This window comes from Lepidothrix coronata, unplaced genomic scaffold, assembly GCF_001604755.1.
Source record: "Lepidothrix coronata isolate B3197 unplaced genomic scaffold, Lepidothrix_coronata-1.0 Scaffold327, whole genome shotgun sequence".
Classification (NCBI taxonomy): Eukaryota; Metazoa; Chordata; class Aves; order Passeriformes; family Pipridae; genus Lepidothrix; species Lepidothrix coronata.
In genome coordinates this window covers 326495-342986 of record NW_016690507.1, presented here as the reverse complement: position 1 = coordinate 342986, position 16492 = coordinate 326495, and the positions used below count along the sequence as shown (strand labels likewise).

Below are 16492 nucleotides of genomic sequence, written 5' to 3'. Positions count from 1 at the left end.
TTATAGTGAATATTTTATATTGGATATTTTATATTGGATATTTTATAGTGAATATTTTATATTGGATATTTTATATTGGATATTTTATATTGAATATTTTATATTGGATATTTTATATTGGATATTTTATATTGAATATTTTATATTGGATATTTTATATAGGATATTTTATATTTAATATTGAATATTGAATATGGAATATTTTATATTGAATATCCTCTTGCCTTGGAGTTCCCTGGGAAGCCCTTCCCTGCTCCAGCCCCGCTCTGGATGTGGGACGAGACCCTTTGCGGCCGCTTGTCCTCCAACACCCAGCCTTCCCTCTGGGATTTTCTCTGTCAAAACCCCCTTGCAAAGCTGGACTTCCAACTGAGCTGTGCCTTTTTTCCCTTTCCCCTCTCTCCCCGCCGCAGCATCTTCCCCTCTGCCGACCAGGAGAACACTACAGCCCTGATTCCTGCCACGCACAACACGGGCGGCTCCCTGCCCGACCTGACCAACATCCACTTCCCTTCCCCGCTCCCCACGCCCCTGGATCCCGAGGAATCCACCTTCCCGGCCCTCAGCAGCTCCAACAGCACCGGGAACCTGGCTGCCAACCTGACTCACCTGGGCATCAGCACTGCCAGTCAGGGTGAGGTCGTCGCTCCCCGCGGGACGCGGCACCGGAATTTGGGGGCTAAAACGAGGGAATTTTCGTCGTAGGATACTCCTGTTTCTTCTGAGAGTTAATTGCACCTCACTGCTGGTTGACTTTTCTTTAGAAACGGGTTTTACATGTGCAAAAAAAAAAAAAAGTGAGAAAGCTGTGTTTAGTTATAGGATGTTTCTCTCACGTTCTTGGTACCCAAATCTGCCTTTTTTGGGTTTCTTTTGAGGTTTTGTTTTCTTCTTGTTTGTGGTTGGGTGGGTTTTTTTGTGGTGCTTCTTTTTTCTTTGTTTTATTTTTGTTTGGTTTGTTAGGTTCGGGTTTTATTTTGTTTTGGGGTTTTGTTTGAGTTTTTTGGGTTTTTTTTGGGGGGGGAGTTTTTTTTAAATTTTTCTTTCTTTCTTTCTTTCTTTCTTTCTTTCTTTCTTTCTTTCTTTCTTTCTTTCTTAATATATAAACCAAGAGTTTAATATATTAATTTTAATATATACCACAAGAGTTCCTCTCTTGTATTTAATTGTACTGAACCCCAGCAGCCCCTGTGTCATGGCAACATCCCCAACAGCCCTTTCATTCCCCTCCCTTTAAAATGGCATTTTTTTAAACGTTGAGGATTCTCTTGGGGAGAGAACGTTGTTTGCTTCCTCTGAAGTGAAATCTCCTTTGGGCAGGCAGGAATAACGTGGAGCCTTTCCAAGGTGGGCTAATTTTTTGTGAGCTTGAACTGCTTTGAGTTCTGAAAACATCCTGAATATTCAGGGCTTCGGGAAATAACTCCAGCTGAACCTGAGCTGTGTTTGTTGGGGTTTTTTAGGATTTTGGCAAGATGGATAATTTGATTTTTAAAAACCCCACAAGCAAACATTATTTGCCTTGTTGGCAATGTAGAATATTCACAGGGATGGTCATTTCAGGACTAGTTAACTTTATAGGCAACTTATTGATTATTGGTTTTGAAATCATTTCACTGGTTTATGCTCCCAATAATTGTGAAGAGGGTTGAATTTTTTTGTTGTCAGTGACAGTTGCAGTCTGTTGATTCCTAGAATAGAAATGAGGCATTGTATCCAAAAATACAAGTTGATTTCCTGTGCTGGGCAGGATTCCCTTTCCCACTTGACAATCCTCTCCTATGCTGGGAAAAGGAAATTACTGTAATCAGGTTAATGGCTGAGCAGGTAAGTTTGAGAATGAAGCAAGAAGGGGGTTTAACCATTTGAGGGCAGAGTGGCTCAGAGGATTTCAGCATCTTTGAACAAATTTTTGGTCTCAAAAGTGACTCTTTCAGGGATGGGCCATCACTCCAGCAGAAATCAGGAATTAGACCAGAGTCACTAAATTTTTTTGCTGTACCCACATTTAGCAAAGTAAATGGTGCAAAACCCAACTGGTAAGTCTGCAATTGCTTTGAAAAGACATAACAAATTCAAGCTATTCCTGCTTCTCTTTGGAGCCCATCCCACAGCTCGGTCACCGCCGTGCTCAGCGGTCCGTGCTTTTTCAACTGATTTGTCCAAACTTCCCTTGCTGCTCTTAAGCAGGAGACCTCAGTCAGGCCTTTTTGAACCCTGTGCCCTGCCCAGGCACATCCTGAGCAGCCCTGGCAGAAGGTGGGGCAGCAAACACTCGTGGTGTCCCCTCAGACCTGCCCCTTTGTGCCACCCCGAGGGGTTGGTTCACGGGCACGTTCCGGGAGGTGATGTTGGGGTTTGCAAACACAGCCTCACACTTGGAGCCACTCTTGCCTGCTGGCTCCTTGGCAGCCCGGACTTCCTGGCTCCCTGGCATCCTGCCTGGAAGCCTGGAACCTTTGCCAAGTGCCTGGGAGCTCTCGGGCTCTCCGTGAATCCCTCCTTTCTGGCAGCTCCGGGAGGAGCAGCTCGCTCGCCCCACTGTCCTGGAATCACTTCCCAGGGTGGCTCGGTTGCTCTGGGCTGAGGCAGAAAATAGAGGAGGTTTCTAAACTTCCAGATTTTTGTCTTGATTTGAACAAAATTGGGATATTTCAGTTGTTTGTCCCTACCCCCTGCTAGGTCGTGGCTCTCGGGAGTGGGATGGATGTTTCCTGCGCTGTGCCATTCGAAGTGGAGCTCTTCCTGCATAACCAGTTTTTCTTCTGCTTTTTCCATTAAAGAGGTGTTTGCTTTTATAATATCTCAAGTGCCCCCTGATTAGCGTGGCTCCATGATCTGTGGTGTCATTCCCAGAGCCTGAGCAAACAGAGCAGAACCTGCTTTTTTCCCGGGCCCGGGGTGTGTGAGGACGATCCCTGCGGAGCCTGGAAGCGCCGAGGCCGCTCTGCCTCTTCCTCTTCCAAGTCATCTGTGCACGAACCTGTGCCTGGCTTCGGTCCAGGATAAACCACAGGGATCTTCCTCTCATCCTGACGCTCTCGAGCCTGAGCAAATTAATTACAAATCACCCAACAAGCTCCGGGCCCATCGGCCTGGATGCGTCCAGCGCTTTGTGTGGAGTGCACTCAGGCCGTTTGTTGGTCACTCAGGCCGTTTGTTGGTCACTCAGGCCATCACTGAGGGGATTACCTGTGGTGCAATATCAGTGAAGTGTGGCTGTGTTCCTGTTCAAGCCAGTGTGCTCATTCCCAGCAGGAATGACGACGACGCCGGCCCCTTCCCAGCAGCACCGCCCGCCCGCCGTGAGCCCCCTGTCCTTGGGCGCGGACTCCAGGCGACCACAGTCCCAGCAAATGTCCCCCACGCTCTCCCCTCTGTCACCCATCACTCAGGTAGGACCTCGTGGCAGGATTGGAGTTGGTTTCCTCCCAGATCCGTTGTTTTGAGGCTCTGCACAGCCTCAAACTTACAGAGAGGGGGGTTAGGTGGGATAGCGGGAAAAAATTCCCGACTCTGAGGGTGGGGAGGCCCTGGCACAGGTTGGGCAGAGAAGCTGTGGCTGCTCCATCCCTGGAAGTGTCCAAGGCCAGGTTGGATGGGGTTTGGAGCAACCTGGGCTAGTGGAAGGTGTCCCTGGCCACAGAACTCCATGACCTTTAACATCCCTTCCCGCCCAAACCATTCTGGGATTCTCTGAATTTCATGTCTCTTGTTCTATAATTTCCTTCTTGAAAAGTGTTCCTTAATTCAGAGCCTCAAAAAGGGAGATTTTGCTTTCTCTTTTCTAGTACTGTGGTAAAAACCCCCTGTTGGGACAGGTATCAGTGACAGTGTTGTCCCAAAGTCAGCTGTGAAATTTGAAAGACATTTCCCCAGTTCATGAGAAAACCTCGATTAACTTTTTAAACCTGAGTGTGTCTCTGTGACTGCCCACAGTGATTTCTGAGCTCAAGATTCAACTGGGCTTTTAAAGTCTCTGTTTATTGTACAGACTGTTTATTGTAGTCTGTTTTTTGGGGGTGATACTGAGTCTTTTGAATTATAGACTTAGAGGATGGTTTGGGTTGGAAAAGACCTTAAAGCTCATCCAGTTTCACCCCCTGCCATGGGCAGGGACACCTCCCACTGGACCAGGTCCTTGCCTGTTTCTGAACCGTTTTTAAAATGCAAAATGAGGTTGAGTTGGTTCTCAAAGGGGAATCCCCCCAGCTGGCTGACCCTCCTCCTCCTTTCCCAGGCCGTGGCTATGGATGCATTGTCCCTGGAGCAGCAGCTTCCCCCGTACCCCTTTTTCACCCAGACGAGTTCCCAGCAGCAGCAGCAGCCACCAGTGGCCAGTTCCCTGCCCCAGAACCCCCCGATCCTGCCGAGCTCGGGGCTGCAGAGGGGCCCTCAGCTCCCCCCTCTCTCCGTCACGGTACCTTCCACCATCCCACAGTCGCCTCCGGGGAGCCAGAGCCAGCCCTCCATGGGGATAGACATCAACTCGGTAAGTCTGGGAGCAGCTTGCCTTGGGAAAAGCTGGCAGGGAGCAGGGCAGGGGCAGGGATCAGCCTGGACAGCTCAGATCATCCTGAGCCCGTGATAAGCATCCTTTCAGGCAGGGTTTGAACCACACGTGGAGTGGAAATTCCTGGAGGAAAATTAGGGTTTAATGTGCTCTCAGAGTGGCCATTTGTCCCTTGCCAATTCCAGGTTTGGATTAGAGCAGCTTAAATACATCAGCCTTTATTTTACACCTCCCTGGGCTGTTGCTGTGGGAGGTTTTCAGGGTGTTCAAGGTACCCCCAACACACTGTGGGACAGGCTGGGGGGAACCCACAGAGCCTTGAGGAAAAAAACCTGCCAACAGGCATTTTCCAATCAAAAGAACGTTTGGGAAATGTTATTCCAGAAGTTATCAAGAACCAGGTGTTTTCACAGAACCCTTTGGTTTTAAGGAATTTTAGGGCACCTCTTATTACCTTCCAGAGTGGGATTTGTGGCTGCCCTCAGTGCCCAGAAGACATGGAGTGTGCCTGGACATACATTTATGGGCAGATCCCTTTTCTTGCTCATTTTCCCGTGGGCTGTTGGGAAATGTTCTGTCTCAGCAGCTGAAAATCCTGAATGCAGAGCCGGGATCAGGGAGGGAGGGATGTCCCAGCTCCTCCTGCTCCTTCTGCCCCGTGTAGGATCCTGGTTGTCCGACCTGTGGTGTCCTGGCAGTGCTGCAGTGACAGGAGTTGGTTGGAGAAGGAGAAGAGATCATTTTTTATTGATCTGTCACTGGGCTGTGGGGTTTCCTTTGGGGGTGAAATTTTTGACAGTTTGTGCTGATAAATCCTTCTTGAGAGCAGCTGCTTCCCTTTCAGGACTGGAAGGGGAAGAGGGAAGGACAATCCAGCAGTGGAAAGGATTCCCACTCAAAATATGTCCCAGTGTTTTGGTTCTAATCCTCATGTAGTACCAGTACAGCCAGTTCTGATTTCATCCTTTGCTTTCTGTGTTGCTTTCCTCATCCTAAACCTCTTTATGACCTTAACTTTTAGGGTGCTGTGCTTATATCTTTTAAAGCAACCGAAATAGTTCCCAAGTAAACAGATTTAAAGGCAGTTTACCCAAAAAGCTGAGCTCTCACAGCCCCACTGGCAACTTCTACCCAGCTTTTGTAAAGCAGATTTGAAATTCCTTTGTAGTTTGGGTGGCTGCTTGCAGTCTGCAAGTGGCAGTGCAGAACAGAAGGATATTTTCTAGAGATTTACAGAATTTGGTGTCAAAACCACTGGAAGTGCAGTGTCTTCCCACACTGCAGAGCAGCTGATTAAATTTACTGGATTGCAGGTTTTTCCTCAATCATCTTTAATTTGTGAGGAAGTAGAGTGAGGAGAGCTGTGCTACTGTTGATGTTAATTAGCACAGCATTATTTAAATGCCCTTAATGTTATTAATTTGTTCAGATCCAGGGTTTTAATGATGGAGAAAAAGGTAAATCTTTGAAAACACGTCTCAGTGTAAAAGTCACGAATATAAAGCTGCAAAACACAGGGGGAATTCCCAGCCAGTGTCCTGGGGTGCAGTGGAGTTTGGGGGGATCCCACCTTGCAGGGGGACACCCCAGGTGTGTCAAACAGGTTTGTCACCTGCCCCCCACTCTTCAGAACACCCCCGGGCTCTTCAGCTCGGGGCAGAGCAGGATCCCAGAGCAGGGTGAGCACACATGTGGGCATGGCAGTGCAACTGAAGAATAAATGACATTCTTTTTGAATTATTCCCAGCTTTCGAGACTTCTTTGCCCTAAATCCTTGGCTGACCTGATTTTTTAATGTATTTTTTTTTGTAATTGAGCATAACTGAGCCCAGGGAGGAAATATCCCCCAGTTGTGCTTGCCCACAGCTCAGCCAGCCCCTGCCACGCTGTCCCCTGAGCTCTCTCCCTTTTCGGGGCGTTATCCACGGTAATCCTGCCTTCCTCCACAGCCCAGGCTGCTGCAGAGGGTGGTTCCTCCCCGCTGGATTTGCCAGGAGTGTGTGATTTTTGCAGGGCTCCCTCAGTGCCGCGCTGTTTAACTCTGTGTCCTTTGTAGGCCTCCCTCCAGCAGTACCGCAGTAATGCTGGATCCCCAGCCAACCAGTCTCCCACCTCTCCTGTCTCCAATCAAGGCTTCTCTCCTGGCAGCTCCCCTCAAGTAAGGGACTCTGTGCTTCCACAGGCCTTGCTTTGTGTGTGTTTTAGCCCAGTCTCTCCATCACTGCCCCGTGGTTGTCTCGCTGTGACTCCGTGTGCTCCTCATGCATCTCCGACGTCTCATCCCGGCTGCACTTCCATTCAGGGCCAGAGTTTTTCAATAGCTGCTGAGTTGCCTTTTTTGATGGGACAAAGCTGCTGCTTGAAGGACTGGTTTGTGGGGTTTCTTTGGGGTGTTCCATGGACAGAACCTCCAGGGAGAAGCCTTTCAATTCCCGGGATCGCGGGGGGGAGCTGATGGGTAAGGTTGGGAGGGCAGAGGGGGACTCCAGTGCCTCCTGGGGCACTAAATCTCCCTGGTGTGGCCAAATCTGTTTGCAGCAGGACCTTTTTAATGTGGGAACACACCCTGTGAAGGAAATGCTCCCCAAATAAACAGCTGTACCTTGTGGCTGGCAAGGAATGGGTTACCAACTCTCTCCCTTGCCTGCCAGCTGGTTTTCCTTCCTCTGTGTGTATCTGCTCACAGATCCACGTGTCCTGTATGGAAGTCATAGCTTGGGGGTGTGTGTGATCCTCTGAAGGGGCATTTTTACCTGCCAGCAGCAAGAAGTGAAAAACAAGCAGGGTTTGGGGGTGCCCCAGTGTAAGAAAGTGCATTTTCCCATACTGGTGCTGCTGGAATAGCTGCCCTGCAGAATCCCACCTGCAGAAACAAGGTGCAGGGAGTTCTTCCAGAGCACCCCAGGAGTCTGAAAATACATTTTCTGTCTCATCATTTGACGTTGAAGGCTGTAAGGAGGATCCTTTCTGAGTGAGTGTTGCCCCTTCATGGTTCCAAAGCAGAAGCTCCCTCTCTCCTGAGCCAGGCTCAGGTCACTGGTAAGCTCAGACCTAGAGCTGAGTGTCAGGACTGACTGGATTTCCTCAAGCCTGGCTTAATTGCTTCTTAGCCTCTCTCTTCTTCTGCTTCTGTGAGTTCTGCTGTGTCCTGTGTGTGGCTCCAAACCCCACATTTAACCCTCAGGCTGTCCCGTGGGGCAGAGCTGCTGCCACTGCTGCTGCAAACTCTCCCATGGGCAGCACATCCAATTTGGGGTTTTAGGTTGATTTTCTTTCCCCCTTGACACCTCCATAACTCTGTCTTGGTTTAGTCCCCAGATTTGTTGCCTCTGGTCAGTGCAAAGTGCAGCAAGTGGGGACACACACTGGGCTGTAGTTTTTCCTGCTGGGGCTGTTTTATCCTATAAAATCTTCATTAGGTTTTGCTCTTTTCAAGTGAGACACCACAACTCTGAGAGCAAGGAAGGGGATTTATTAATACTCTAATACTGGCCTCTTAAATACCCACAGAATCCTTTCTTTTTCCTAAATTAAACCCAAGATGGCTTTGCTGTCTCCAGCAATGACTGGTGATGGTCAGAAATATTTAAATGTGGAGAGAAGCAATGGGGGAAGAGAAACCAGTTTGGAGGGAAGATTGGGGTTGGTTGTGGCAGCTTCCAGGTGCCAGGATCCTTTAACCTGCCCAGAGGGAAGGCAGAACCCTTCCAAGCAGGAGAATATTCCCGTTGTGGAAGAGCTGGTCGTCCTTCCTGTGATTGTCTCCTCACACATCCACGTGTCCTGTGTGGAAGTCACAGTCTGGGGATCCTCTGAAGGGGGATTTTTACCTGCCAGCAGCAGGAAATTAAACCCAGGCTGGGTTTGGGGGTGCCCCAGTGTAAGGGAATGAGAGCAGGAGTGGGATGAAGTAGGTGCTGCTCTTTCTCCCAGGAATTTTGGGTTCCACCCTTCTGGTGTTACGAGGGGAATCCTTTAAACCCCGAAACCCGGGTTTTCCTTCGGATCGCACCCGGTTCATTCACCAGAGCTTCTCCTTCATCTTCCCACCTCTCCAAATCCTTTGCTCCTGTGTTCCAGCCATGTGTGTGTGTGTGTGTGTCTCCAGCCAGGGATTGGAAAGCTCTGCCTGCAGCCCCAGCTCTGTGTTTGCATGGCTTCCCATCCCCAACGCCTCGGTTCCTCCTCCTCCTCCTCCTCTGCCCTCCCCTCACCCCCAGCATCCTGCTCCTGCTCCCAACCCCGCCTGCTCTAGTGCCTCTGACCTGGAGAACGTGGTAGGTATTTTTGGAATGGCTCATTCCAGCCAGGGGGCTGGTTTTTCCTTGCAGTGCCCACGGCATTAACCCCGGGGGATGCCCTGCTGGCAGAGCCCTCGGCCCAGCGTTCCTGCTGCTCGTTCTTCCCGGAGCTGTTGATAAGTTATTCCAAGGCTCTGAAGTGTTGAAGCAATGACATTTCCAGCGGGTTTCCCTTGGGAATTCTGGTGCTTGCAGCTGTAGTAACCGAGCACACTTCACACGAGGAGCAAATCCAGTGTTTTGTTAGGAGTTCCTGACCCGGACTTGCACAAACACGTCCTTGCTCTCCTGCTGAGTGTTTTTCACGTTCCCCAAAGTTTTTTAGGATGGGAACGGTGCTTAGTGAAACACAGAGGTTTTAGGGTTTGCCCTGCACTTCTGGAAAGCTCCTGGGAAATGAAAGGACAGGGGTTTAAAGGGAAAAAAATACCTCAGTCCTCTTTGGAGCTCTCGGATAGCAACTGGATTTCTGGTGCTGCTTTTGCTTCACGTCGAGCCGGTGACATCCCAAAATTCAGATTTGTCCTTAGAAGTGATTATAACCCAGAGGTTGGATTTGGTGATCTCAGAGGCCTCTTCCAACCTCATTGATTCCGTGACCCCACAGTGCTGGTGCTGTTCCTGCCACTCCATTGCAGAGTTCTGGTCCTGATCCACTCGCCTGAGCGAGCTCTGGGTTCTGACTCCAGGTTTTTCAGGAGTAACAGATGGAGCAGGTTGGATAATATGGGATTGGGATAGTTGATCCAGGCGTGACAGGGCAGCAAATAAGGGCTCAGTGATTAAACCCCCCAAATTTTTCTTGAAATAAATCGATTTAAGTAGTGCTTTGCTTTTTCTCTTACCAGCTCTAACGTGGCTCTTGTGGTTGTTTGATCTCTTCTGGTGTTTGATCCCTTCTGGTGTTTGATCCCTTTGGATGTTTGATCCCTTCAGGTGTTTGTTCCCATCCTGCTCAGGTTTTTAAGGAGGAAATTTGTAGCCTTCTGCTTTTAACATGTAAATAAAATAAACCAGCAGTTGAATTTCCACCTCACGACTGAGACAACCTCTCCACGCAAATTATCTTTAACAGACATTCTCCTTGCCAATAAATGGATTTTTTTTTTCCAGCTGGAATATCAGAGTTTGTAAATTTTAAAGAAGTGATCTCTGACTTCTTTTCTATCTGGCATTTTTTTGGGGGGACAGTATTCCATGGTATTAAATCACTGTCCTCACATTCTCGGTCACCTTTCAAACAACTGATGAATTCTTGGACACTTTTAGAACAAGTCATGAATTTTGGTCACCCTTAGAATAATTTATGAATTTTTGGTCACCTTTAGAACAACTGATGAATTCTTAGACACTTTTAGAACAATTTATGAATTCTTGGACACTTTTAGAACAATTTATGAATTCTTGATCACCCTTAGAATCATTGATGAATCCTTGGTCACCTTTAATTGATGAATTCTTGGTCTCCTTTAGAATAATTGATGAATTCTTGGTCACCTTTAGAACAATCAATGAATTCTTGGTCACCTTTAATTGATGAATTCTTGGTCACCTTTAAAACAATTTTATGAATTTTGGTCACTTTTAGAACAATTTATGAATTTTGGTCACCTGTAGAACAGCTGATAAATTCTTGGTCACCTTTAGAACAGCTGATGAATTCTTGGTCACCCTAAAAACAATTGATGAATTTTGGTCACCTTTAGAACAGCTGATGAATTCTTGGACACTTTTAGAACACTTTATGAATTCTTGGTCACCCTTAGAATAATTTATGAATTCTTGGTCACCTTTAATTGATGAATTCTTGGTCACTTTTAATTGATGAATTCTTGGTCACTTTTAATTGATGAATTCTTGGTCACTTTTAATTGATGAATTCTTGGTCACTTTTAATTGATGAATTCTTGGTCACTTTTAATTGATGAATTCTTGGTCACCTTTAGAACAATTGATGAATTCTTGGTCACCTTTAGAACAATTGATAAGTGATGGACAATCTGTGGTCCCGGAGGGGACAGTGACTTTAGGAAGGCTGAGGAATTCCTCCTGGAATTCTTGCCCATCCCACGCTTCCCTGGGCTTCCTCCTCACCTCTCCTGCTCCTGTAAAATGACTTTAAACCACTCTTGTCCTCGCAGAGCCAGCCCAGCCCCACCTGGGCTCGCCTCCATGCCCCCAGTGTGACGTTTCTCCCCCCGACCCCCCAAATTCCCCAAAACCCCAAAGCCCCCGAGTTAATTCTGTGCCTCCCCGTGTGTGTGTGTCCGTAACCCCCGAGTTCTCCGTGTTGTCTGGGCTCGGGGAGGAGCTGCTGGGGTTCCCTGCCTGTGCCAGGGCGTTCCTGCTGCTCCCTGGATGTCCTGGAGCTCCGTTGGTGCCGGAGGAGCCGTGTGGGGTTTGCGCCATAAAGCCTCTTGTTTTGTTTTCAGCATTCTTCCATGCTGGGCAGTGTTTTTGGGGACTCCTATTATGAGCAGCAGATGACAGCTAGGCAGGCTAATGCCCTCTCCCACCAGGTGAGCAAATTCATCTCGGCCCCAGCGGCCTCTTCCACCTTCAAATTAAGATCAATTAATTCCTAATTATTCTGTGTCACAGCACGTTCTGTCCACGTAGAGTTTTCCTTCTGTTCTTTTTACTTTCTGGCACTCAGGAGTTTCTTTTTTTGTTTGGTTGGTTTCCCCCCACACACACCCTTTTCCTCCCCCTCGCCCCTCGTAGCTGCAGGTGTTTGTCAAGTTGTTCCTCCAGGCTTTGCATTGAAAAGGAATAAAAATCAATTAAAGCAATTAGAACGGCGAAGATTTAAAAATAAAAACGATAAAAATCGACTTTTCGAAGGAAAAATAATGATGGGAAATTTAAAAAAAAAAAATCCATTTTAAAAAAGTGAAAAGAAATTTTAAAACTGAAAATTTATAAAAAGGAAAAATAATGAATTTTTTTTTAAAATAATCTGTCTTAAGAAAAAGAGTGAAAAGAAATTTTGAAAACAATGAAAAGTTTTGAAAAGGAAAAATAATGAAATCTGAAAGAGGAAAAAAGAACAGAAAGTAAATTTGAAAATAACGAAAATAAATTTGAAAAGGGCCAAAAAAAAATAAATTTTTTAACTAGTGAAAATAATTCTTGAATAATTTTGAATCCTGAATATTTATGAACATAATGCAAAAATAAGCATAATGAAAATGTAAACATAATGCAAAATTAAAATAATGGAAAGCCCTGTTTGAAGCTGCCCATCTCTGGCCACAGCTGCAGTTGGGAAAGGGGTCACTTGGAGGTGGGAACAAGATTGACTCCTGAATTTGCAAATAACCCACTCCTGGGGCCCAAAAACTGCTCTTGGTTTGGCCAAGCAGAGCATGGGTTGAGTAAATTCTGGAATAATTGACCTGGGATGTGTTCCCAGAGGGAATGCTGGTGGGCAGAGCCCTCAGGCAGAGCGTGGGTTCCATCGAAAGCTCCTTTTGTTTCGTTCTTCCAACATCCACCGCCCCAGTTTGATTTTCCCATCCCTCATCCCCCCCCTCCTCCGAATTGGGCAGGAAACATTCCGGAAGGCTCCGTGCAAACAGCCCCTCTTTTGAGCAAGGGAAGCTAAAGATGAATTTGTTTGCCTGTCTCTCTCTCTCTCTCTCTCTCTCTCTCACGTCACGTCCCGTCCTCGAGCCTTGTCGAGTCGTTTGGCCGCAATTCCCGAGGGCCGGGAGTGACAATTCCCTTTGTGCCCTTGGTGTGCAGCTGGAGCAGTTCAACATGATCGAGAACGCCATCAGCTCCAACAGCCTCTACAGCCCCTGCTCCACCCTCAACTACTCCCAGGCTGCCATGATGGGACTGACGGGCAGCCACGGCAGCCTCCAGGACTCGCAGCAGCTCAACTACTCCAGCCACGGGAACATCCCCAACATCATCCTGACAGGTACAGCTCGGCTGGGAATGGCATCCTGCCGGAGCCGGGGGGGAGGAGGGGGTGATCCCGCTCTGCTCCGGGCTGGAGCGGCCTCACCTCGAGTCCTGAGGGCTCTTTGGACTCCACGAGGATCTAAAGCTGCTGGAGGATTCCAGAGGAGGGGCAGGGAGCTGGGAAGGGGCTGAGGAGCAGCTGAGGGCACTGGGTTGGTTCAGCTGGAGCTGAGGGGAGACTCCTGGGGGGCTGCAGCTTCTCCCGAGGGGCAGCTCCGAGCTCTGCTCTCTGTGAGCAGGGACAGGACCCAGGGAATGGCTGGAGCTGTGCCAGGGGGGTTGGGATGGATCTCAGGGAAAGGTTCTTCCCCCAGAGGGTGGTTGGGCACTGCCCAGGCTCCCCAGGGCAGTGGGCACGGCCCCAAGGCTGCCAGAGCTCCAGGAGGGTTTGGACAACGGTCTGAGGGACAGGGTGGGATTGTTGGGGTGTCTGTGCAGGGCCAGGAGCTGGACTGGATGGTCCTTGAGGGTCCCTTCCAGCTCAGGATATTCCATGATTCCATGATCCAGGTTTCCTTCAGCGCAGAGATCACCTGTCCCATGGGCAGAGTGAAGAGGGAACATGGGACAGGCTCAGGTCAGAGTGTCACATATGGTGGCGAATCTGGTCACAGTTGGATTTTGGAAGCAATCCCTGCACAGGGACACAGGGACAACTGTTGGCTCAGTCCGTGCTGCAGCCAGGCATTGCTGTTTGGAATCATGGAAATTAAGGTTGTTCCTCCTAAACCTGAGGGAGAGGAAAGAGACACCAGACATGCAGGCAGGAATTTTGCTTTGTGTTTGGTTGTTCTGATGGTTTGGGGAAGTTGTGAGGAACCTGTAATTCATCCAGTTGGGAAGGAGGGTGGATGTCCCTCATGTGAGGAGGATGGTCCTGGTGTGATGAGATTGTCCCTCGTGGGATGAGGATGCTCCTTGTGGGATGAGGATGTCCCTCATGTGATGACATTGTCCCTTGTGGGATGAGGATGCTCCTCATGTGATGAGGATGTTCCTGGTGTGAGGAGGATGTCCCTCGTGTAATGAGATTGTCCCTTGTGGGATGAGGATGCTCCTCATCTGAGGAGGATGTCCCTGGTGTGATGAGGATGTTCCTGGTGTGATGAGGATGTCCCTCCTTTCATGAGGATGTCCCTCTTTTCATGAGGATGTCCCTGGTTTGAGGAGGATGTCCCTGGTGTGATGAGGATGTCCCTCCTGTCGTGAGGATGTCCCTGGTTTGAGGAGGATGTTCCTGGTGTGATGAGGATGTCCCTGGTGTGATGAGTGTGTTCTCCATCTGAGCTCCAGCCTTAGCTCAGTCAATAACTCCAGGACTTTGGAGCTGTTTTATGGCTTGCTTGCCTGGTGGGTGTGTGTTTGGGAAGCCCTGGTGACACGTCTCTGTTCTCCTCCCCGCAGTGACAGGAGAATCTCCCCCCAGCCTATCAAAAGAACTGACCAGCTCTCTGGCGGGAGTGGGGGACGTCAGCTTCGACGCGGATTCCCAGTTCCCCCTGGATGAACTCAAAATTGACCCCTTGACCTTGGATGGACTGCACATGCTCAACGACCCCGACATGGTCCTCACCGACCCCGCCACAGAGGACACGTTCCGGATGGACCGGCTGTGAGGGGACCGGGGCCGGCGGGGCCGCCGTGGCCGAGCAGGAGCCGCCGTGGCCGAGCAGGAGCCGCCGTGGCCGAGCAGGAGCCGCCGTGGCCAAGCAGGAACCACAGTGGCCAAGCAGGAGCTGCTGTGGCCGAGCAGGAGCCGCCGTGGCCAAGCAGGAGCCGCCGTGGCCAAGCAGGAGCCGCCGTGGCCGAGCAGGAGCCGCCGTGGCCGAGCAGGAGCCGCGGCCGCCCCGCGCGTCCCTCCCGTCCCTCCAGTCGCGCTTGTCGTCCCGAGCTTGCCGCGCTGCAGCCCCCCCGCCCTGCCCGGCGTCCCCTCGCGCTGCCGGTCACCAGTAAGGAGTTTCCATCAGCCTTTCCCTCCCTTTTCCCTCCTTCTTCCCCCCCGCCCCCCAAAAAAAGCTCCAGCGTGACGTTGTCGGTGTCTCCTTTGCACTAAGGGAAGGGGCTGAGGAAGGTCGAGAGGTTTCTGGCGCGAACACCCCGATTTTCTTGGCTGCTGGTTGAGGCGGGGAGGGGACACCCCGTGTGTGCCCCCTGCCCTGTCCCCTCCAGCAGCACCCCTGGTGTCGTGACTCTGCTTTGTGACACCTTCGTAGGCTGAAAGGCTCCTTCCTTCCCCCCCCGTGCCGTGTTTGTCCCCAGGTGTGTCCCCACCCTGGTGTCCCCTTCCCTCCTCAAAGCAGAGCAGCCAAAACCCCCCAAAAAATCCACCATAAACACTATTTTCCCTGCTTTTTTTTGTTTGTTTTTTTTGCTTGTTTGTTTGTTTTTTGGTTTTTTTGTTTGTTTTTTTTAAATATATATGTAATATATATATATTTCTATATATGTCTACATATATAGAGAGCATTTCTGAGCACACAAAAAAGTACTATAATTCATTACTTGATTAGCACGGAGGAAGGATCAGAGCATTTTAAAGCAGCTAAAAAAAAAATAAAAAAATATAGAGGAGACTAACCTGCATAATTCTAATTTTACTCTGTGAGAGAGATTCCTGGGCAACAGGAAGGGCATTCCCATAGCAATGCCAGGCTTGTTAGAATCATGATGACTTATTTTTTATTTTTTATTCATTAGTTATTCTGTTACTTATTTATAATTCCTTTGTTGTTGTTGTTGTTGTTGTTCTTTTTTTTATTATTATTATTATTTAAATATTTGGATACTAGAAAAGTAGCTAAACTACATACAGCCAATTGAAGCACTCTACATACTACTTGTACAGTACATCCTTTTGTGGTTTTATTCCAGAAATATATTATATATATTATATATATATAGGTATTTTTAAAACTAACTGGAATTTTAAACAGGTGTTGAGCAGAAATAAGGAAGCTTAAGGCAAGTTTAGATGTTTTCCTTTGAAAAACAGGCAAAAAATAGGGTGGCAGGAACTTAGATATTCCTTCTTTCACCCCGGGGGAAAAAATCTCTTGCTCCACAGTGGCCAGGATTGAATCCTCCAAAAGGCTGAGATTCCATTCAATTCAGTGGAGAATTGACTATTTCTGGTAGTCCTTGGGAATATTCTGTGCTGCAGCATTAAAAAATCCCACCCAAACCCCCCCTTTGACGGGGAATTGGTGGTTTTGCTCCGGCGTCGTGACTGGATTGATGGTGATCCCCAGATTTCTGCTCTTGGGTCTCATCAAAAATGAATTTCAGGATTTCTTGGGGACTGCTGGTCCCTGGTGGGGCACGGAGGGACCGTCCTCATTCCCCTGGGATCTACCCAGGGACAGGATCTCCCAGCACCTCTTCAGGAGTCGGGAATTCACGGGGAATTAACATTATTTTGAGACTCATCAGCAAATTGAACCCACAACCCCCCGAGGGTGGAGAGGGAAGCACTTCCAGGCAGGAGGGGCCGAGCAGCCACGTGGATTTTGTCACCTGTCCCCTCAGCAAAGCCCCATCTCCGTTCCCAGTTCAGCCCAGTTGGAGTTGGTTGATCCCCAGCTGCTCTTCCCGCTCCTTCCGCATCACCCGGATTTGCCTTTTTGCCTAAAAACCCCTCCCTTTCTCAGCCCTTTCAGGCAAAACCCAACAACCCTCAAGCAAAAAAAAAACCAAACAACCCCAACCC

The 16492-nt window shown here is 48.8% G+C and overlaps 1 protein-coding gene across 8 annotated transcripts in view; it reads left to right on the top strand.

The window, feature by feature from the left end:
• Positions 1-14493, top strand: part of CRTC1 (CREB regulated transcription coactivator 1) — a 25822-nt gene extending 11329 nt beyond the window's left edge. Inside the window, exons 9-15 of one of the 8 annotated variants that reach the window (XM_017838189.1) lie at positions 414-634; positions 3259-3395; positions 4241-4492; positions 6570-6671; positions 11247-11333; positions 12562-12742; positions 14191-14493. In XM_017838189.1, coding sequence (XP_017693678.1) covers positions 414-634; positions 3259-3395; positions 4241-4492; positions 6570-6671; positions 11247-11333; positions 12562-12742; positions 14191-14402 — 1192 coding nt within the window. In that variant the 3' untranslated portion in view covers positions 14403-14493. Of the gene's footprint in view, positions 1-413; positions 635-3255; positions 3396-4240; positions 4493-6569; positions 6672-11246; positions 11334-12561; positions 12743-14190 lie in introns of all 8 variants that reach the window. The other 7 variants (XM_017838188.1, XM_017838191.1, XM_017838190.1 and 4 more) reach the window with 7 other exon arrangements.
• The last annotated feature ends 1999 nt before the right edge of the window (positions 14494-16492 follow it).